Source organism: Syzygium oleosum, unplaced genomic scaffold (genome assembly GCF_021117445.2).
Source record: "Syzygium oleosum isolate NSW1041296 unplaced genomic scaffold, Sole_v2.1 Sole_v2.11, whole genome shotgun sequence".
NCBI lineage: Eukaryota > Viridiplantae > Streptophyta > Magnoliopsida > Myrtales > Myrtaceae > Syzygium > Syzygium oleosum.
In genome coordinates, this window is record NW_026607495.1 from 6,978,166 (window position 1) to 7,001,781 (window position 23,616).

At 39.9% G+C, this 23,616-nt stretch overlaps 1 protein-coding gene across 2 annotated transcripts in view; it reads left to right on the forward strand.

Annotated features, from left to right (window-relative positions):
- LOC115667385 (anaphase-promoting complex subunit 4-like) overlaps positions 1–23,616 on the forward strand; it is a 58,523-nt gene that overhangs the window by 26,481 nt on the left and 8,426 nt on the right. The window contains exons 2-11 of one of the 2 annotated variants that reach the window (XM_056315913.1): positions 3,511–3,617; positions 3,732–3,843; positions 5,463–5,554; positions 10,243–10,326; positions 10,670–10,909; positions 12,403–12,483; positions 13,710–13,861; positions 14,765–14,925; positions 15,004–15,104; positions 15,202–15,276. In XM_056315913.1, the coding sequence (XP_056171888.1) occupies positions 3,543–3,617; positions 3,732–3,843; positions 5,463–5,554; positions 10,243–10,326; positions 10,670–10,909; positions 12,403–12,483; positions 13,710–13,861; positions 14,765–14,925; positions 15,004–15,104; positions 15,202–15,276 (1,173 nt within the window). In that variant the 5' untranslated portion in view covers positions 3,511–3,542. The remainder of the gene's footprint in view (positions 1–3,510; positions 3,618–3,731; positions 3,844–5,462; positions 5,555–10,242; positions 10,327–10,669; positions 10,910–12,402; positions 12,484–13,709; positions 13,862–14,764; positions 14,926–15,003; positions 15,105–15,201; positions 15,277–23,616) is intronic. The other variant, XM_056315914.1, reaches the window with a different exon arrangement.

Consider the following 23,616-nt stretch of genomic DNA (forward strand, 5'->3'; position numbering starts at 1 on the left):
CTACATTGAAAATTTATCAATTGTTCATAGATCACATTGAATAAATTAAAAGTTTAGGGACAATATTTACATGGTGGGCCAAAGTTTGGGGACTATTTGTGTTGCTTTCTCCTCATAAAACATGCAATCTTAGAATCCAACTAACATCACAGTTTTCAAAAACAAATGTCTAATAATTTGTCTCGTTCCTTGTCGTTAACTCAAGTAGTCCTCGTGGAATCGATGATCGCATTCGATACCCAATTAATATTAGGGAGATTCATGTACTCTCTTAATGCCTTTTCTTGTCATATTATTTCTCCCATTGTGTGCAAGGGATTGCCTAAATGGAAAGTCGATTTTGATCAATTTGATAGTGAGAGCTCGATTTGATAACTGATGCACAAGAAATGTGGGCCACTGTGGTTGCAAAGTAAAACCGACACTTCAATTTAATGCTTTTTCCAGCGCTGCTGCTGCATTTTTGGCAGCTCGAGGAGCTTTTTAGCTATTGAGATTGACGAAGGACTGCGACGTGTGCTTCCGTTTCAGCTTCGGGTTGGTTCAGCTCCTGTCAGTGCTCTTTTGTGACCTAATGGGGGGTCGACTTGATTGTTCCGATTTGGTTTTGTGAACTTTGCTCGATTTGCGATAAGCAAGTGAAGATGGTGGAGTGGAATCCCGCGATGGAATTGCTGGCGATGGTCACGGAGGACTCGAAGGTTTGGTGTGCCTTATTTTTTATGAGAGCGCTTCTATTTCAATTAACAGGAAAAATCATTGTGAGGCTATATTCCAACCTTCTTAGGGTGGAAATGCCATGTTTCTCGCAATGACAACAACTAAGGAGTGAGAATTTTTAACAGCATATCATTAGTTTCAACTGGCCAACATCTATCAATCACAAGCCATTTCAAGTTTCTCGAATAAATGTTGATGTGGTCCCTCCCTACGCGTGCAACTTTCGAACTTCGAGTACTCAAGAATAGGGCTACCACCCATCAAAATCTTCTTAATCAGGTCATCACTCACCTCTACCTAGAAGATGGACAAAAGACTTGCGCAAAGTCTAACCATTCCTAACCGTCTAGCTTTGATATCAATTGTTGAGTATAGAAACATGACTTTGTTAGTAAACTGAGAAGATTACAGTAAACAACTTAAAGCACACTTACACCAAAATGTGGTACTAATATAATACTTTGATGAAATCTCCAAAACTATTGTACACTATATATGGAGCAAAAGACCACACCTCACCATTACAAATTAATTTCTTCCGCCACGTACAAAACACTTATACAAAAACTTACTCTCTAACCCTTTATTTTCCCCTCTCTTTCCCTCACCAAGCAAACTCTCTTTCCCTCTTACTCTCAAGCTTGAGAAAATATTGAATAGGATTGTCTTGCCAAGTCAGCAATGTGCCACTTCATTCATTGGGCGACATGTGGCAAGGTGGGTCTTACTATGCAACTTTACTCTCTCCTAGTCATGGCCACGGGCCGATTTCGGCTTGGAACCGGCCCGGTCAAACCCGGGCCCGGCCCGTTGATTGGGCCCGCGGTTCAGAATCGGAATCGGCCCGTGGCCTACGGGCCTGGTTCCGATTCCAGCAATTTTGGAACCGGCCCGGAACCGGCAGTTCTGGGCCCGGTTCCAAAAAAAAAATTAAAAATTTAAATAAATAAATTTAAAAAATAGAAAACCTGTAGCAGGGCTTGCACGTCTGCAGGCCTTGCTGCGGCCTGTTGCCAGGGCAGCCTTTGCAGGCTGCCCTGGCAACGGGCAAAAATAAAATAAAAGTAAAAAAAATAAAAAAATAAAAAGATAATCGGAACCGGCAGGAACCGGAACCGGCCCGGAATCGGAACAGGATCGGAACCGGCCCGAAATCAGATGGTTTCGGTTCCGATTTATACATGGCCACGAACCGAAACCAGTAGTTCCAAATTGGAATTGCCAGTTCTGAACCGTTGGCCATGACTACTCTCTTCCCTCTGTTACTCTCTCTTACTCACTTTTCTCCCCACCTTTGTTCTCTCTCGCATCAACTTTTCACCATCTTCTTTTTTGGCATACATACGTATGCACGCCACCGCCATAATCAACCCACCGTTGGTAACGGAGGAAGAGAGTAACAAAGGAGAGAGAATGAAGGTGAATAGTGGGCACTATATGGACAAGTTTCAAGTGTTGAATGAAGGTGAATGGGCACTAACTTGGCAAGATAGTCCTAACTAATATTTTCTCTCAAAGCTTAGGCTTCGTGACTTGCTCCCAAAACTCCACATAAAACTCTATAACTGAGCCGCGCCTTGACATGATTAGTAGTTTGGCAGGCTAAGACCCAGGCCCAGAGAGGCATTGTTGAGCGTTGCTTGACAAGGCTATTTAGTTGTTAAGCTCGGCCTGGACCGTTTGAGCCTATAGTAGTTCGTTGGGTCATCTCATATGTTCTTTTTAGGGAAAATTGTCCAAAAAGTTCTAAACTTATTGCATTTTTGCCAATTTAGTTCTAAGCATTTTGCATTTGTACCAATTCAATCTATCAAGCCAACTTTAGCTGGCCGGCACTAACGTGGACATCGGCCGGTGCCGACCATCGGGGCAACGCTGATGTGATAATTTTTAATATTTTTCAAAATTATTTATTTTTTTCTTTTCTTTCTCTTTTTTTTTTCTTTCCTTCTTCACTTTGGCCTATCAAGCCTCACCGGCCTCTAGTGAAGCTTGCCCCATCAGCCATTGGTGAGAGTGAGTCTTGCCTGCCCTTGGCTAGGTGAGGTGGAGGTGAAGCTCGTCCTTGCCCTGTCGCTCGGGGGTGAGGTCGAGCCCCGCCCAGCCAAGGCAAGGCTGACCTTGCCATCGCTGGGTTCCACCTTGCCCAACGACGGAGAGGTTGAGCCTTGCTCAGCCAAGGGTAGGCGAAGCTCGCCCTTGCTAGTGGTCGGCGAGGGCGAGCTTCCCCAAAGGCCGGCCCTCGCCTCTGGCTAGTCGGCATCTACGTCAGTACCAGTCGGTCAAAATTGGTCGAATGGATTGAATTGGTACAAATGCAAAATATTTATGATTAAATTAGCAACAACGCAATAAGTTTATGACTTTTTAGATAAATTTTCCCGTTCTCTTTACACGATGAACGAGTCCGGAGAAAAAGTTAAGCCCGACTAATGGCCCAATCCGGCCCAGCTTGGCCCGCCCATTAATCAAGTAATGTCCGCCTCCTCTCCTGTAGTCAAATCTCTCTCTCTCTCTCTGTCCTCATTTTGTTTCCCGCCTGTTCGTTCCTCATTTCTGCAAATTTCTCTCTCTGCAAATTCTCTCAAAGACTCCACTGGGACTTCCTTCCTTTACTCTCTCTCTCGCTCTTCCCTCTTCCATCCTCCTTCGTCTCACCTCTTCGACCGCCCTCCGTTCCCCTAAGTAGCATCGAGCTTTCTTCTATCCTTCACTAGCTCTTCCACTCTCTAAGTTCGCATTTGCCGCCGACGCTTCTGTACATTCCCTCGCGGTTCGCTCCAGTGGCTGGTTTCCGGCTGCTCCCGGAGCTTTTTGAGGTAATGGAGACCGACGAAGAAGGGTCGCGGCGTGCGCTTCCGTTTCAGCTCCAGTTCGACAAGCCGCTGGCTTCTCAGGTTCGGCTCCCCCGTCCGGGCGTTCTTTTCGCGACCTCCTAATGGGCGTGGCCGATTCAATTGTTTTCCGACTTGGTTTTGTGAGGTTTTTTCTGGGTTTCATCCGATTGGCAGGTGAAGATGGCGGAGTGGAATCCGGAGAAGGATTTGCTGGCCATGGTCACGGAGGACTCGAAGGTCGTGCTTCATCGCTTCAATTGGCAGAGGCTGTGGACCATCTCTCCTGGTAATTGCTTCGATTCGAGAGAAAGTTCTCTTTTTTTCTATCGAGTGTGTTCTTGTCTTCAACGATGGCTTCTTGTGCCCTCTGAGTGATTGGCCTTATCTCGTTTTACTTCTTTCGCTTTTCCTAAATGTGCTACTTTTGATTCAAATTGCATTCGATGGAGGATTGGACGAACATAGAGGTAAAGTGCTTGAATGTCTAAACGAGAAGACCACGTTGAACCTAAGGAATTGGTGTTTTACACAAAAATGAAGAGCGAATTATGGTGATACGAGTGGAAATTTAGAGATGACTTAGTTGCAAGCAAAGAATTCCAAGCTGATATCAGTTAAATGGAGGGACTTTTATTTATTCCTGTCAACTTCTAGACCAACCAGAAGTGTACCATGCTCCTGTTTTGCCATCTTGTTTCCCTTTCGATACATCAGTTAAAGTGTCCATGAAAATGACGAACTTGAATTGGAGGGGACATTATTTAAGCTAGAGATGCAGAAATGCTAGATGCCGACATGGAGTTGGCAGGTTTAGCCCCTGCAGAATACCATCCCAGTGCCATCAGGCATCTATATAGTTTTCCTTAGATTTCTGATGCTGACTCTCACAATGTAATATTACTTCTTGCTCCTCTTCTTTTACTGATTGAGCGTTCCCTATAAGGATAGATTTAATGGATACTAGAATGTAGAGTATGGGCTGGAAAGTTTCTCACATTTTGTATTGCTTGAAATTAACTTATCTTCTTCTTATTACAGAGGGGCATTTTGTCGCATCATTTTGATTAATTAAGTTCGCTGGTGGGATTTTAACTTACTTGTTAATAGGATATCTCAAGCTATGCTGCATACTTGTTTGACAATCTGGTCGAGAGGGATGGAGGGAGGAATTGGAGCAAGCGAAGAGACTAGGAGTGTAGGGTGAGCTGCATTCAAGTATGTTAAGTTCTCATATGACTTTAAATCTTGGTAATTCAAAATCGTAAGAGCTTCGGATTAGATTCCTAGCCTTGGCAGTTCTTGCTATCTCTTCTCACTGGAAAAATTTAGAGACGAGGCGTTTTTTCTCCAGAAACATCTGAATGCTTTGTGCATCATATTGTCTTCTAAATTTGGAGAACATGTTGTTGAGTGCACTATAGTACTTGAGCCAATATTTGAATGGTTTCTGTTGAGATCCTAAGTTGCAGATACTAGAACACTTGCGACCTTGCCTGAAGTATGCTTTCATGGATCCACTCCACCTTGAGGTTCCAAAGCTGAACTACAAGATTCTTTTTTGGCTGGAGATAATGGATTGGAGGTCACCAAAAAGATATAGATTCCCTTGGTTTAGATGACGCACTAGTCCAAAGAAATCCCATATTAAGTGACCGATATCCCTCAGTTATCTTGTACTGTTATGACGCTTTGCCTCACTTCACAAATTTTGATTAACATTTTCTCAGTTACTGTGTGTTCTCTATCTTCCCTCTTCATCTATTAATTTTTTTGTGAACAAATTATTCTCTCTCTCTCTCTCTCTCTCTCTCTCTCTTGAGTGTTTCTTTTGAACTCACTTTTCTTTGCACATTCATTGTGTGTCATCAATACTGGCTTCTCTTTATTGTTCTAATGTTACTCCAGGTAAATGTATAACATCATTATGTTGGCGTCCTGATGGCAAGGTTGTTGTGTTGGGACTTGAAGATGGTACAGTTTCACTGCATGATGTTGAAGTAAGTTTTCTATGTTATTACTTTAACGTTACGCTCATTACTTCTCAACAAGAAATTCCTCCTGCAAGAATCCTTTATCATCAGAATGTGTTCTTCTCTGATCTCTCACGGGAAACTGAATTGCTCAAAAGTGGCATTATGCAATGCAATCAGCAAGCTTGCTCAACGAACATTTAGCTGCTATTATAGATGGCAATCCATGTTTGCTGGTCATGTCTGCCAATGTCAAGTTAATAGCGGACTGGTAGATAGGTCAATCCGAGCAGGATAAGTGTTGAACAAGTCCAACCATATCCACATCAGCTTCCAGCCCAAATCAAATTGCCATGTCACCCAAGCAGTTTGCATCTTCCTATTCTCCTGCACAAGACTTGGTTCAGCGAGAAACTTCCAGCTTCTCTCCACACGGACAACCAAGCAACCAACATCTATAACTCATTCAAACTCATTCAAACTTAAACTGATTTTTGTTGTGCAGATTCTTTGCAAGTGTATATAAACCCATCATCTCTTTGTTAATCATAAAGGAGAGAAATCAATACAACAGCATTATTTAAAAAACATCTGTTTCTGTTCTCTGCATTATCTCTCTCACTGTTCCAAGTTTCTAGGTTTTCATTCGTTCTTCTGCTCTTCGGTTTTCTCTAAAGGTCCATATTTTAAGTATAATCTTAACAAAACTTATTAGAACACTCTATTCGAACATGACGCATTTGTTAAATATGTCAACAAATGACAAGAGATGAATAACGTCTTTAACTAGTTAGATTGAATGGGTCATTTCAATCCAAACAGGACCGACACAGCTTGAATAACTAATACAATATGTGCAATGTGAATATCTTCTTCAATGTCAAAGCCTTAAGCATACTAAATCCTAGGTTTACATAAAATCTTGTATTTGTATGGTGTAATTTGTAGCAAATCTGAAAACGAAATTCATATGTAATTTATTATCATAAAACTTACTGAACTAAATATAAATAGGTCAAAATAGGTCAGGTTGCTAATCAAGTTGGGATGATAGGTAGATAGTTTACGTTAGTCAATTTGTGTTGTGTGGTTTGATCTTTGAACTTGAAATATTCGTTTATTAATTGTGTTAACTGTTGAGTAGTGTTAGAAGTAGTAAAAGGGTAAAGTGGTCCTTAGGACCTTTAGGTCTTATTTTTGGTATATGTATTAGACACTACTGGTTAATACAGTATACACTTTTCCCTCTCTCTCTCTCTACTTCTCATGGTATCAGAGCCTCGACCCTAGCCGCTGCCGCCGGAACAACCCGTCGCCGGCGCCGTCGCCGTCGCCGGAACAACCCGTCGCCGGCGACCCCAGCTCGCGAGGGGCTCCAGCCGCGCGACCCAGCTCGCGCGGGGCTCCAGCTCGCGCGGGGTTGCCGCGCGACCCAGCTCGCGTGGGGCTCCAGCTCGCGCGACCCAGCTCGCGCGGGGCTCCAACCGCGCGACCCAGCTCGCGCGGGGCTCCAGCTCGCGCGACCCAGCTCGCGCGGGGGTCCAGCTCGCGCGACCCAGCTCGCGCGGGGCTCCAGCTCGCGCGATTCAGGTCGTGCGAGTCACGCGAGCCTGGTGATTGGAGGTTTCCTCGCCATTGATGTGAACTGAAGGTCTCTCCATGAACTGAAGGTCTCTGAAGGTCTCTCCCCCTCTGTTCCTCCTTTGTTCCTCTGTTCCTCTGAAATTGCTTTATGCAAGAAATTTGTGAAACTGGCCAGTAGTTTCAGCATGTGTTATTGTCTCTCGATGGAATGACAAGCAAATGAAAATTCTTCAAGATGGATTTCAAGCTGGCAGGAAGGTGTTCTTAGCCTTTTCATAGTTGCCTGCAGTGGTTTTGTTGCTGGACTATGCTGCTGTTGTTGCCTTGCTTGCTTTTGTCGCTCTTCAATACTGGCCAGGTTAGATTGCTTGGTTGTTAGACGTTAGATTATGGATGTTTGATTAATCGGGTTATGGTTTATTGATTGGTGGAGTTGTGGAGGAAGGCTGGTAACGTTGACGAGGCTTGGGAGCCAGTATACGGTCTACTGGGATATTGAAGGATGGGTGATTCTGAGAGGAATAATCCTGTGATGACTGAGGTGATGTCGTCTTCATCTAATCGAATTACTGATAAGAAGCTTGTGGGGAGTTCTAACTTCCATCAATGGAAGAAAATTGTGAAGCTTACTTTGACAGGCAGGAATCAGATTAAACACATAACTGAGCCGAAACCCGAAGATGATGCAAATTGGGATATTGTTGATGCATGCATCCTTGGTCAGATGTTAAACTCTATGGAAAATAATATAGTTGATCTAGTAACTCATATTGACACGGTCAAAGAAATGTGGGACTATTTGAATGTATTATATTCTGGCCAAAATAACCTGTCACGAGTTTATGAGTTATCGCAGGAGTTTTACCGATCTGAAAGGAAGGGACGTCCTATGACGCAATACTTTGCTGAGTTTAAGAGAATGTATGAGGAGTTGAATGCTATTCTTCCCATTTCAGCCAATATTCAGCAAATGCAACTTCAAAGAGAACAATTGGCTGTAATGGTGTATCTAGCAGGCATTGGTCCTGAATATGAAACTGTTAGGTCTCAGATTCTTGGAGGAGAGGCTGTCGCATCACTCACGGATACGTTTGCTCGGGTACTTCGGGTATCTCGTGAGTCTCCTCAAGATATTACACCTATGGCAGATAGTTCAGCTCTTGTGTTCCAATCTCGATCGGGTAGCGGTAGCAGGAGTGATGGAGGAAATCGTGGAGGATACAGTGGACGTGGTGGCCGAGGAGGAGGCCGAGGTGAAGGACCAGGGAGAGGCCAAGGCCAACAGCACATGTCTACTAACAACTCAGGGGCCATACGGACTTGTCATTACTGTGGGAAAGCTGGCCATATTCAAAAATTCTGTTATAAGTTACATGGAAGATCAGTGCAGCAACAACAGTTTGCACATACTACTTCTAACAAGTAGGTTGCCATAATCTTGACACGACATGATTACCACCTAGGTTCACCCAAAGTTGTCACATGTAAATATCAGTCACGAATCAAAATATTAAATCTATGGATTGTGAAGTGAGAATTAAATCCAGTGAAATTAGAAAGTTTGATATAGTGTTTAAGATACGTATTTCATGACATATGTAAATTAACTGTGAACTATGATTTCTTCTTATTGTTAAGTAGGCTCATGACTAATGATAAAGATATTGAAATTAAACTGATTTTATGATTTCTAAACATTAGATATTCTACAAATTATTTTTTTTGTCAAATAAGTACTGCATTTAACTGCAAGGGCACAAAGATTGTGAACATAGTATTGTAATTGGGTTAGTATTGTTCTTGAATTTTTACTTATAGAGTTTGATGTAAGACAATCAAAACATCCACCATGCCTGATGCAGCCAACAAAATCATGCAAGATGATTTTTGTTCAAATGTTGGCGTTTCTATCAAGCTTTTGGTAAAGATGGACTTTGCAACTCAATTAAGAGTTCTACAAGGATCAAGATTCTTCTCGAAATTTTATTGTAAAATTATCAGCTAGGATTTACGTATTATATAGATTTTACTAATATACCTTCGTTTACTTTGAGTAGTGAATATTACTTATATTTCAATTATGTGTCTTGTTTAGAGGTTTCCTATTTCAACTCGGAGTAGAACTTTTAGAGAGTGCATAAATGTAATTGTAATTTTTACAATTTAATTGAGTTGATAAATTATGGAATTATGCCAGTGTTTGCTTTGGGATTTTGTGATGCAAGTTTTCTTTAAGGTGTGATGCTTAAGAGTTTTGGGTTTGATGCCTAAAGATTAATTCTTTCTTGTGGGACTTGTCCTCCTACATCAAAGCCATGAAATGTTTTTGACACTGCATTGTTTGATGCCTGAATTATATTTGATTATGAATCAAGGAAATGGATTGACTCATATCTAATCGGTGAAATCAGTTTGAATTGTTGGGTTCACATGTCATACAGTAATGATAGATTCAATAGATTTATACACTTTAGGACTTGAATCTAAAGGATGTGCTCAATTGCATTCTCATTTAGGACAGAAAATTGTTACCTTGCTGTTGATGTTGTCATCGATGATTGAAAATGCTTCAAATTTCAACGACAAATTACAGAATAGCGTTTACTGAGGTCAAGCTCATTGTGAGGATCCATGGTCTAGGCGGATGGTGTCAATAGAAGCAGTCGTCTATGACATGCTCATTTTCATTAAATTAATAGTCTCTTTTGATTATAAAAATTTCAAATATGTTCAGTTCAGTCAAATTAGGAAGGTAATAATTTAGGTGACTCCTAAATGATAGGATGTGTATATGCCTTATATATGCTTGTGGGTGGAAAAGCTCGTAGATAACTGGTTATGTCATTAAGCTATAGCTGTTTGGTCATAGTACAATGGCTGTGAATTTGGTTGATGCTGCTGCATTTCTGTTTCTTTGAGACTTCTACCATTTTTTTAACCATCATCCACTTCATGGACTACATTTTGCTTGGAAGAGAGTTTGTTTTTTATTTAATGAATGTTATCTTACTAATCTAGCTTTCTTTACTTAACTATTGATATGCGGTTTGCTGCTTTGTATATGCTAGTACTTGCAGCAGTTATACATGCCGTGGTATAATCATTCCTAACATGGTATAAATATTAAGCAGAATGGAAAACTGTTAAGAAGCTTGAAGTCCCATGCAGCAGCTGTGGTGTGCCTCAACTGGGAGGAAGATGCCCAAGTGAACAGAGTATGCATCTTTCCACTTAAAAGTTGATAAACTTATTGATTTTGATTCTTAACAGACAATATTTTATTGGTCATGCGTTTCATGTTATATCTAATGCTTTGTGTGCTGTAAAGCAGTTATTTTAGTCTGGTTTACTAAAATATTTCTTTTTCAACCTTAGAATCTTATTAACAGTCCAACAGCTCTAATTGGGGTTTATGGAAGATGTTTTAAAAACCTTATGTTTGGTGTCATTTATAACTTGTTAATTTGCTGATTGTTGACTCCTTAGCTCTAATCTCTTGTTGTATTTTTTCTTTTATTTTTCCAATTGGAAAAATAATTATTTACTTTTCTTTCATAGGACACTTCTGGTAACACTTTGGCATTTGAAGATCGCACTACTTGTTTCTTCCCTCCAGCTCCAAGAGTTCCTCGCATGCCTGGACTAGTACCCGGAGACACTGGTTTAACTGATGATGGTCAAGATTCATTCGTAGAGCTCTCAAATTCTTCAAAGCAATGTTTCAATATCCTTTGCAGTGGAGATAAAGATGGGGTTTTGTGCTTCAGTAAATTTGGTGTGTTTCCAATCGGGAATGTTGTAAGTCTCCTGTCTGTTCAGATAAAATATTTAGCATTATGGTCCATCAAATTCAGTCAATGAGTACTTCTTTCCTTGTTCTTGCCTCTCATACAGCAGTCTTTCTTAATAAATGGATTTGATAGCATACTGGCAGTAAATCAGTATTGCCTGGTAAGTAATGGGTGGTTAACTAAAAAACTATACTAGGTGAAGTAATGCCTGTAAAAGTTCTAAATGTTTAAGCCATATTCCCTGGCTAGATTTCATTTCTGGTGACACCTCCGACTTTGATACAACACACTTATCTGTATCTTTTTGTTGTTTGACCTGAGGTCAGCCTGACTGTAAGACTTTCTGCTTTTGCTGTAGACTCTTGAGTTTCTGCTCTGTTCTAGGGAGATTGAGAGAGCCTATGCAACCATCGGTTGGGGAAAGTGTTCTGAGAGGGCGCATGTACGTAGATAGTTCTCTCTGGGGTGTGCAACCATCAGAAGATTTAGAATTTTAGGTACTCGGAACTTTCCTGCGTGTTTGGGTTTGGTACTGTTTCAACATGAAAGTAAAACAAACATGAAGAAATTTCTCAACCGAAGAAATTTGATTAGTCTAGAAAATGCGAGCAGGAGAATTGTTCTAATAAGTACCGTTTAGGTTCTGTCAGTTGTCTCTTTAGTTACGTGGAGCAAGTCCTTGTAGTTATAATTCCTTGTAGGAACTCTTCCAAATGGATTTCCTAGGGCCCACTGCTCTATTTCCACATCTACAAGTGTGGACTATAGTTTCCTAAGACAAATTTGTTTATTGTCAATATTGATTTGATCAAAATGTCTAACTCGGTGAACTTCCTAAAGTCAATCCCAAAATCTATGTGCTTTCTGTAGAGCACGTAATATGCACTTTAAGATGAGATATTTTGATGGAAAATTAAACATCATTGATAGGAAGATCTCTTGTTATGAAAATTGATTTAGCTCATTTAGTTCAATATTGAGCCTCTGGGTTGCTTTTTCTTCTTTTTCCTTTGCAAAAAAAATGCCACTAGCAGGAATATGAAGTTTCTTTGGAACCACATTGTGAACTACTAATTTACGGCCTTCCAAGTTCCCATGAAATGTAAATATTTTGTAATCTGGCATTGAGTTAAGGTCATTTAAAGGCCTTAAGAACAGTTGAATCAGTACTGATACTGTACTTGTGCTGTTGCCCATGAAGATGATGTTTTTGGTTAAGTTGTTGCTTCTCTCTTTTTGCTAGTTTTTTCTTTGACATAATCTAAAAATGGATGTTACTTTACTATGGTGCTTGGTTGATTCCAAGTTGACCTTGTAGAGATAGCACAGCTTCCACATATACTAGTTATTTCAGGTTTGAAGCGTTTCTAACTTTCTGTTTCCACTTTGTTTGTATAGTTGCTCTTTGTTATATTCACTTGGCTATTTTCAGCTCGATATAATGAGTCACTTATTGCTTCTTACTGTGTGATTGCCGTAACGCCTGGGAATATGTGCCAGAATATACATGAATGTAATATTCCCACGACAACCAACGACAGAAACACTGTTTGCCGACTTCTAAATGCTTCCATCAGCAAGGTACACTCACTTCCATAGTTGTCTCTAAAGAGCCTCCATGTTCCTTCAACTAATGGGTTAACGATAGTTGCCCATTTTGCTCTGCTGTTGTTAATTTTGTTTTCCTTCCTACTTTGTCTATCAACATATTTCAACTTTATTGTATGGTATATTCTCTTTTGTTTAGTTTTTCCCATGCATTAGGAAAAGAAAAATACAAATAAACCTTAAGAGACTTTTTGAAGGATTGGTGATCAATATAAACTTAAATTTATATAAAAGAACCTAGACTAAATGAAGCAAAAATTTACGCGACGCTCCTTGATGTTTTTGGCTCATATCAGCATTTAGTTGCCGTGCCATAGTTAGTTTAGATTGCATGCTCTTATGGACTCCATGCATCGCTGTGACATTTTTACGGGAATGGAAATAAGTGTGTGAGGGCAAAAGGTGTGTGCATCATTTTTCAAGGATGTGACAACAGAGACTTCTTAAGGAAGTTGGAGCATAATAATTCTTTCTACTTATCAAATAAGTGGAAGGGAGGCCTAAGGCTTTATTGGAATGCTTTTAAAGGGGATGATTCAATGGTTATTAGGGCTTGTTATCATTTTATTTTACTAAGAATGTTCCCAAATGTAACTGTATAACGTCTTCTCCTTAAAGCTAGAGAACCAGTTAAAACAACATTTAGTATACACTTGCAAGACTCACCTAAATGGTAGTTCCATTACTCATGTGTCATATGGATCTTGGACAATAATGTGATGAAATTTGTCTTTCCTAGAAAACTGATATGTGGAAAAATGCTTGTTTATATGTATATGTTTGGCATGCTTATCGTTGTTTTTAAAAAAATATATTACGTGTTACAAATGAGTCTGTGGTTGTCCAAAGATTCTTGCTAGAAATGCTTTGGTGACCAACAAAGAATTTCATTCGCTTTGTGACATTTAAGTTATAGTTGTCAGATACATTGTCTTTTCATGAACACATTATTGGAATTTCATAAAGAATATCGAATAAAAGCTCAGTGGTAACTAAACATGTTTCTATAATTGTCAAACAGCCAGCTAGAGTAAAAGTCAAACAGCTTGGATAACGTTTTGATAGATGTAAATGCTTACTGTTTGCTAGAAATCAAATGTATACCTTCTGTAAATTAATTCTCGTCATTGGATTATTCCAGATATCATGTTTGATGTTTCACCAGAATAAGCTAACAGGCATGTAATTGTTATCATTAGGTGGCTTTATCCAAGGATCTTTGTTGTTTGACAGTTGCATGTTCAGGAGAACTTGTTGAAGACATTGTTGAATCAAGAGGGGGTCAAAAGGTTGGAGATAGCATGCATGGTTTCCATTGCTTAGTGCTTGATACTTCAATATTCCAAAACAGGTAAACTTGCACTAGGATTTAATGTTGTTCAAGTTTTAGGTGAAACTTCTGTTTTAGTTTATGTAGTTGTGATTTTACTTGATATTACGATTATATTAGGTTGTTTATGTGCATTGATATTTGTGTCAGTGTATCTAACTTTGTTTGGTCATAAGGAAAGTAAAACTCATATAACTCAGGATATTATCTTCATCCTTAAAAAGAAATGGATAGTTAACATAGAGCAATTTCGGGACAATTTTCTTGGAAATTGCTCTAACATGCTACTAAGTTGACTTTTGAGAATCACCATAAGCTGAACAACATGATGCTTCATACTTTGAAGCCTGAATAATTTTTTTCATGCTTAAGGTTTCTACCCAACCTTCAAGTATCATACTATCTTTAGTAGAAACCTCTAGAAATCTATAAAGTCAGATGTTGAAAGTGGTCAGACAAATTTGCAGGAGTTACTATTGCAAAATTTTAAACATTGCCACATAATTCACACATCAATTTTGTTCTCAACTATTAAGGCCTGCTTAGTTTTAGCAAACACTGTAAGTTTCCATTTCATAGAAACTGTTTTCAGTGTTTTTTGACAAAATATATGTTAAGTGAAAACATATATGTCGTTGGGGATGAAGATTGTGAGAATATGCTTGGGTTATGTTGCATTCAAAAAACAGGCTTAGTTATTCCAAATCTCCATGTTTGCATGTGGAATGCAAATACTAAAAGTCATCTTCATTTTGTAATTTTGATTTAGAGAATAGTTTTCCTTGCATTCATCAACTGCTTTCAGAGTGTTACCAAACACATTTTCTGGACTCTTTTATTTCTCAAATTGAAATCAGAACAGACTTTTGAGAATCTTAATCAGCCGAATGCCTCCTTAGATTATCAATCTCTTCCTGTCTGCAGAAAAAATGAACTTCATCAAGTTGCTCAACAGGCTTCGAACATCGAAGATTTACTTCATGTCATCCGGACATCTTTATCAGTTATGCATAAGCAGTGGGCTGATGCCATGAACATATTTCATGAGAAGTTTGATTTGCTATCCAACCTTATTAGTGACCATGGTAAGTGGTACTGTTAATACAGAGTGGTAGATTGCTTTTCATTTTTCTTCATTTAACTGTTTCTGTTTGTTTAACTAGGTCTTGACTCTTCTCCTCAGGAGGAACTTTTGAGTCTTCTCGGTGGTGCTAGGACCAGTCCTGCAGTCCATCAGTTTCTTGTTAATTCTCTGGGTGAAGTGGTACAGCTGGTTTTTTAAGCTCTGGTGTTGCTATAGGACTTTGATTTTTTGTTGGTTGGTTTTTATAATCTTAGTCTGCTAGTTTGTTCAATGATAGGTTATGAAGCGTGTATCAAAAGTTGTTTGTGGTGCTGGAAAAGAACTTCAGCTGGTTGTCCTCAATCATCTGCAGGTGCACGTTATTATCTTTGCATTGGCCTTTCTCCCTGATAAATTATTATGTTTGAAGCATCACGGAGAACAGTCTTGGAAGTGATTAGATAAAGATAGGAATTTGCTATAGTAAGTTATGCTTCACTTGTCTTGAAACACACCATATCTGTCAGAACATCCTGATGTTGATTTTTCATACGAACATATCGCATGCAATGATATGGATTACTAACATTAAGTGGCTGGAAAGGGTGAAGTAAAATCTGATTCAACAAGTTGGAAATCTCTGTTATAAGCGTATAATGGAAATTGTAGGACATTGATCATTGGTTTGAACTTGAACTTGATCTAAGTTTGAGCTTTAAGAGTGCTGTACATGAGATGTGGATATAGAATGTGTAATTTGTTAAAAGAGATATTCTTTATTATTGAGATAAACCAAGTATATATAGGCTTAGGGTTAAGCCTTGATACAAAGACCTAAATACCCTTTCCTAAAATAAACTCAACTTGCTAATTATCTAATAATAAAACTAACACTCCCCCTCAAGTTGGGGCATACATATCAAAAAGACCGAACTTGCTGCAAATATATGAAACTCGTCCACGCCGTAGAGGTTTCGTGAAAATGTCTGCTAATTGCTCCTCAGACCGTGTATGTACCAGCTGTATATCACCACAATTCACCTTTTCCCGAACAAAGTGACAATCAATCTCTATATGCTTAGTTCGCTCATGAAACACTGGATTACTAGCAATATGAATGGCAGATTGATTGTCACAATGGAGAGTAGACGATCCTGCCATATGTAATCCAATCTCAGTCTACAACATACGAATCCACTGAAGCTCACTTGTAACGTTAGCCATAGCACGATATTCTGCTTTTGCACTAGATCGAGAAACAAATGATTGTTTCTTACTCTTCCACGACACAAGATTACCTCCAAGGAATACACAGTACCCTGATATAGACCGGCGATCTACAGGACAACTAGCCCAATCTGCATCAGAGTATCCTGTCACCTCCAAAGAGTGGCTCAGAATAACCAGCTACATTAAGATGACCCCGATTATGGAATACAAGCCCTTGACCTGGGGCTCCCTTCAAATATCGTATAATATGTAAGACAGCTTGCCAGTGAGTAGTACGAGGAGAGCTCATGAGGCTGACTCACCACACTAACAGCAAATGAGATATCTGGACGAGTAATGGTAAGATAATTCAACTTGCCTACCAACCGACGATATTTTTCTGGATCATGAAGAAGCTCCCCGTGTTCGTTATCAAGCTTCACTCCAGGGTCCATAGGTGTATCACCAGGCTTAGCATCGTGCAAGCCCACCTCCTTAAGAATATCAATGGCGTACTTTCTCTGAGAAAGAGCAATACTATCACCAGTATATGCAACTTCGATACCGAGAAAATATCGAAGTAGACCTAAGTCTTTAGTATTAAACTCCTTTTGTAGAAAGCTGCTGAGTCGTTTTATGCCTTCAACATCACTCCCAAAGAACAATGATATCATCAACATAAACAACGAGAATAACATACCCCTTCAAAGATGACATACTAAATACGGAATGATCCACATTGCATCGATGCATACCAAAACTGGTAACAGCATCACTAAAACAACCGAACCAAGCACGAAGAGACTGCTTTAGTCCATATAGAGCTTTACGCAATCGGCATACCTTCTCCCCTTGAGCAACAAACCCGGGTGGTTGCTCCATATAGACCTCTTCTTGAAGATCCCCATGAAGAAACGCATTTTTAACATCAAGCTGATGAAGAGTCCACTTAAAACGAGCAGCCAAAGAAATAATGACACGAACAGAAGGAATTTTAGCCACTGGAGAAAAAGTCTCGTCATAGTCAATGCCATAATTTTGAGTATAGCCCTTCGCAACAAGACGCGCCTTTAAGCGCTCAACAGAACCATCAGGATGATATTTAACAACAAATATCCACCGACAACCTACCAATTGCTTATCAGGAGGTAAAGAGACAAGTTCCCAAGTCTTGTTGTGTTGTAGTGCAGCCATTTCTTCCTCCATAGCACGAGCCCAACCTGGATGAGCTAAAGCTTCCTGCACACTATTGGGCACAGACACAGATGCGAGAGACGACACAAATGATGACATTTGAGGAGATAAATTATGATAAGACACAAAATGAGCAAGAGGATACCGAGATCGAGTACGGTGTGCAACAGGAGAGTCAACTGGAGGTGATGGAAGAGGATCAGAAGCCGGGGCCGGAGATAGTGGTGAGGCGTCTGCTGATGGAGAGTCATGATTCCAAGCACGGCGAGGACCACATGTATAGACTGTAGTGGTGAGATGAACTTGGATTTGATGGAACAACAGTAGAAGAGACATATGGTGATTCTTTGGAGATATAGGTAGGGAACTAACAATGTTTGAGAAGGTGAGGAAGACGGTGCAGGACAAGAAACATTACCAAAAAATGTCCGATCCTCGAAGAAGGCAACATCAGCAGAGACGTACTCTCGACGAGAAGTAGGATTATAACAAACATAACCCTTTTGGGTACAAGAGTAACCAACGAAGACACATTTTTCAGCACGGGGAGATAATTTGTCTAGGCCAGGAGACAACTGATGGACAAAACAGACACAACCAAAAATACGAGGACGAATAGACCATAAAGGTTGATTAGGATGAAGAAGAGTAAAAGGAACAGCTCCCTTTAACACAGAAGATGGAAGACGATTAATAAGATGACATGCTGTACGAATAGCATAGCTCCAGTAAGATTTAGGTACATGTGTATGAAGAAGACACCGGGCAACATCGAGTAAATGACGATTCTTACGTTCAGCAACTCCATTTTGTTGTGGAGTGTGAGCGCAAGAACTCTGATGTAAAATACCACGAGATTCAAGGAAAGGAAGAAAGGTGGAAGAAGAAAAATACTCACGAGCATTATCTGTACGTAAGCATTTAACAGGATATCCATACTGAGTAGTAACTTCATTGTAAAATTGACGAAAGGAGTGAAATACCTCAGTACGATCTTTTATTAAATATAATCAAGTGGTACGAGTACAATCATCAATGAAAGTGACACAATAACGAAAACCAAATGAAGACTCTCGACTAGGACCCCAAACATCAGAATGGACTAACTCAAATGGTTGAGAAGCACGACTCAAAACACGGGGTGGAAAAGACACACGATGATGCTTTCCCAACTGACACGTTTCACAATCAAACTTAAGACTCGATCTAGACACAAAAGGAAAATGACAAAGTGTATCTGTTGACGGATGACCCAGACGACAATGCAACCGATAAGAGTCATCCACAGCCTTCTTCTGAATAGTAGCAGTAGCAGCAACAATCACGGGGTCTAGAAGATACAATCCACCAGCCTCACGCCCACCACCTATCCGGCGTCCAGTCTTCCGATCCTGGAGGACACATGAAGATGGAGAAAAGGTGATATTGCAATCAAGATCACGAGTAATGGAACTGACAGATAACAAACTATAAGGGAATCGAGGAATATGGTAAACAAAAGGCAAAGATATGGAGGAATTCAATGACACACAACCTGTACCAGCTACTTGAGATTTTGAACCATCTGCTAAGGTGACTGAAGTGGAAGGAGTAGAAGAAGATGAAGTAAGAAGACGCGAATCACCAGTCATATGATGAGTGGCACCTGAATCAATAATCCAAGGACTAAGTGTATCTGTAGTGGCTAAGAGACAAGTACCATCATTATGTTGTGCCAAAGTAGCAACAGGAGCTGAAGAACCACCAGGTTGTCGCGCTCTAATCAGCTCATCATATTCTGCACGAGTCAACTGCACAGTACTTTGTTCGGAAGCTGATCCAGATGAAGAAGACCGAGGCTCAATATCAATGGAAGCCTGTAAATCCCGCAACTCAGGATGGAGATCATAACAATAGTTAATAGTGTGTCCAGCCAACTAACAATGAGTACAAAAACGACCTCCACGACCTCCTCTAGCACTAGCAGTACTACCACCTCGAGGAACACCTCGACCCGGAATAGTGCGGCCACGACCATGATTAAAGTTACTTGTACTCCAATTGCCACGACCACGAACTCCTTGATTACCACGAGCCACCATAGCACTATTATCTGACATAGTTGAAGCTTTTGAATCAGGAGTGTACCGAGCAGCTCGAGAATATACTTCCTCTATGGAAGGAAGGGTGCCCAGAGAAGTAATCTGCTGTCTTAGGGCACTGTGATCTGGACCAAGACCTCGAAGAAAGAGGACCACCAGCATGTCTGCTTCTCTCTGCTGCATCTGAGTAACTGTTGTGGCTGGTGGAAGATGAGACCGGAGTTGCTGAGACAAAGAAGTAAAACGAGCATAGTATTCTGCCAATCCGGAAGGACCAATTTTAGCCTCAAATAATGCCTCCCACATATCACATACTCGACTCATATTATTCTGTCCAGAATAAAGTAAAGTGCATTTGGACCACACCTCACGAGCTGTCATACAATCCATAAAAAGAGGACGAATAGAATCGGTCATACTTCCCCACAAAGAAAGTACGCAACGGCGTCGGTGACCCTCCATTCTTCTAAATTAGCTGAATCCTCGGTGGTGGTTCATGGAGCCACCTAGATTGGCGATTAGCATAAATAAAAGTAGAAAGGGCCATTGACCAACTCGGGTAATTCGTGCCATCCAACTTTACTAATGTGGTGTGTAAACCACTCATACCAAAGGAACCTGCAATAGTCGGGTAGTCACCCCCGAACGAACATCCGACGTTCTTCGAATCGTAGACATATCCACCAATTAAAAAGAGAACACCGTAATCTATCGATTGTCACCAAATCCACTAAAAAAAATGTGAACACCACCAACAGCAACTATCAATCACACTACAAGTCACCACTCCAACTTCCACTACCACATCAACCAGATCTGCTCACCATATCAACCACCACTACACTTTAATTAAAAATAATGTCTTCACATCAGACAGTGCAAGACAGCAGAGAAACACAAGCAAAAAATCCCATAACCAAGACAGATCAGTAGAGAAGCAACAGGAACATGACCAAAAATTTCTTCACATTTGTTGCCTCTCTCTGCGAATCACATCACTGGAAGAGGCGTTGAGTCGCGCTCTGGAGGCGCGCTGGAGGCGCGCTGAGTCGCGCGCGGGGGGGCGCGAGGTCGCGCCGAGGCGCGCGAGCTAAGACGCGCGAGACGTGTGGGTTCTTCGCTGGCCGTGAACAGTAGGCTAGGGTTAGGGCTTAATTTAGGATTAGGATTAGGGTTTTACTGTGGCTCTGATACCATGTAATTTGGTAAAAGAGATATTCTTTATTATTGAGATAAACCAAGTATATATAGGCTTAGGGTTAAGCCTTGATACAAAGACCTAAATACCCTTTCCTAAAATAAACCCAACTTGCTAATTATCTAATAATAAAACTAACAGAATGTTTATGATTTCACATTATAATTTGCAGGTGTAGAGATATGTTCTCAGTTTAAAAGGAAAAAGTTTATTGTCGCTTCAATCTCAGCATATATCTCCTCATAATTGCAAGGGTCAATTTTGTATCAAAGAATCATGTTCAACTCTTTTAACATACCAATATCACTATTAGAGCCTAGGAGAAGTTAGACTTATTTATACTACCTTCTGGTGTAATGTTTACTGTCAACAAGCTAAGGATGAGAACGAACTCCGTTATCTGAAGAAAATGAGTAGATAACTAACTGTTGGGTCCTCGGATGACTATGAATCGAGCCTACATGGATCAACTCTGTGATGCTTAATCATGGTTATGAGAGCCTTTGTTTAAAGTACTTAGATTTGAGAATTGATTATTTTATATTATTATTATCAACTATTATTTTGTATCTTTAGATCACGATTTCTGTCATACCACCTCTTTTTTGGCAGGATAATGCTAAGGATGTTAAGTCCCAGTATTGAAATTGGTTTCCTAGTATTATATTCGGATTTTGCCTCTTCAAACCAGTTTTGTATAATAGTCTTGGTTCCTAGTATTGCTTCTTTTTGGTAGTGTGTTAGGGTAATTGGAGTGGCTTCTTTTTTCGGTCGAATAATTGGAATAGCTTAAAATCCTAAGAAAAGTTTGATTTTCTTTTTATAGATTATATAGTTCACCTGTAGAGCACCAAGACAAAAGGAGCCCAAAAATCTAGAGCCATATACAAAACAACTCCCAAAACCAAAAGGGAGCTCAATTACCAGATAAATCATCGACTATATCAACCAAGGCATTTACATCCATATGCAAGTTTGCACTATACCAAAAGTGTATGACTTTAAGCCAAATCTCAATAAAAACAGAAAGGAAGATTTCTCTCGATCAAAAGCTCTCTTGTTCTGGTCCTTCTAAATCAGCCAAAAAATGGAGAGGGGAATTGAGTTAATCCTTGATTTTTTGTTTCGCTGAAATCAAATGCCTTGCCAAGCCCAAAGCTCTAGCTCAATAAACTTCTGATAACCCAAGATAAACCGGTGCAAGCATAGGAAACTGTCCAAACCATTCTTGTCCAAAAAAAATGAAGGTGGAGATGCTGCATGGAATCTGCCTCCTTTTGCCGAGGAAACACATGGTAACCAGTATAGTGCCTCATATCTAAAGTGAGGATTTGTTCCCAGGTTGCTTCCCAAGCAAAAGAGGAATGCTAATTGGAATCCTCACTTTCCAAATCGCTTTCCAAGGAAAATCCGTTCTTCCACCAACAACCTCCTTATCAAGCTGCTTGTCGTAAGACTTTACAGAAATAATTTCATCTCTTCCATTGGTCCACACAAGACAATCCTCAAAACTAGTAGAAATCTTCAAATTATGCAAGACATAGAAGAGGTGGGCAAAAGCGTCAAACTCCTAATCTTGGGCTTGTCTCACAAACTCAATATCCCAAATGATCATTTCGTTGTTTAATCGATAACAATCTGCTACCAAAGCTTCATTGTTCCTCAACATTTCACCCAAATGCTTACACATACAACACCAATCTGTGAGAATCAAATTCCGTTTCCTGAGAGTGTAAATTTTTTAGTAAATGTGCATCAAATTGGAATGACATTCTTACAATCAAGAATCTCAGGAACTGAATTTGATTCTCACATATTGGTGTTATGCATGTAAGCATTGGGGTGAAAATGTTGACCATCTCTTTCATCATTCTGACTTCGTTCCCAAGCTTTTGCATCAAATCTTTACCTTGTATAATGTGGTTTGGTTCTTGCCAAAACATGCCATCCAGCTTTTTAGTTGTTGAAATGCCTCATTAGGAGGATCATTTTCTGAGAAGTATTGGAGCACCGCACCTTTGTCTCATGTGGTGCCTTTGGAAAGAAAGCAACCAAATAGTAGGGTGCGGAATCTTTGGTTGCTTCTGCATTGTACCTTTTAACTGGCTTTGAGCATCATGTTTTGATTCTGTGTACTCTTCTGATGCTTTATTTTTGTTTGTTTGTTTGTTTTTTCATTTTAATATACTGATGTACTAGAACTTTTTCTTTCAACAAAATCCTTTATTATCTTGAGAAAAGATATTGCCAGTTTATTCTCCTGCCAGATCTCTCTCCATGCATGTGGGCATTTTTGTGTGTTGTGAACATGTGCATCGGCATGTACATGCATGCGATCGTGTGCTTGCACAGGTGTGCACACATGTACATGGGTTGTTGTTAATTAAATCGGAGGCTTAGCTTCTCCTGGGTACAGTCACTTTCATGTACATGCTGCACATTCTTGTGGATTACTACTATAGTGAGAAATGATGTTTCTAGTTATATTCTTTAAGGTTATAAACTCTCCTGTTTTCTTTTTTGATAAGTAAGTCTATTAAAGAGCACCAAGGGGATGCCTCTTATTTACAAATTACCACCTATAAGCTCGTATTTACCTTAAAAATTAAAAAAACGACTTGGTGTCCAAAGAATTGCCATCACAAAGCTTTACAGCACCATTAGAAGTTTCCTCATTTTTAAAAGCCCGCCTATTCATTTTTTAGCAAAGCTTGTGAATTCTCTTTAACTCCATGGTATTGCCGATCAATGTTTTTGGGTTCCATTCTCCCTTTGTCTATTCAAAATGTGCATTCACGATGGTGTAGAATTTTGTGGAACAATTGCCAAGTGATCTAAAAGATTAAGCTATGAAATAAAGATGTGGTTTACTGTATAAATGTTATAATACTCTGCCTCTCTTGTAGGCTAGGACTTCACCTTAAATTGAAGCATAAAAATGTGATAGATGGGGAGGTAAATAGGTAGCATGGAGAGTTTTGAGTCGAGTACCTCCTACTCTAGTTCCACGTATAATTTTATGGGACTAGTG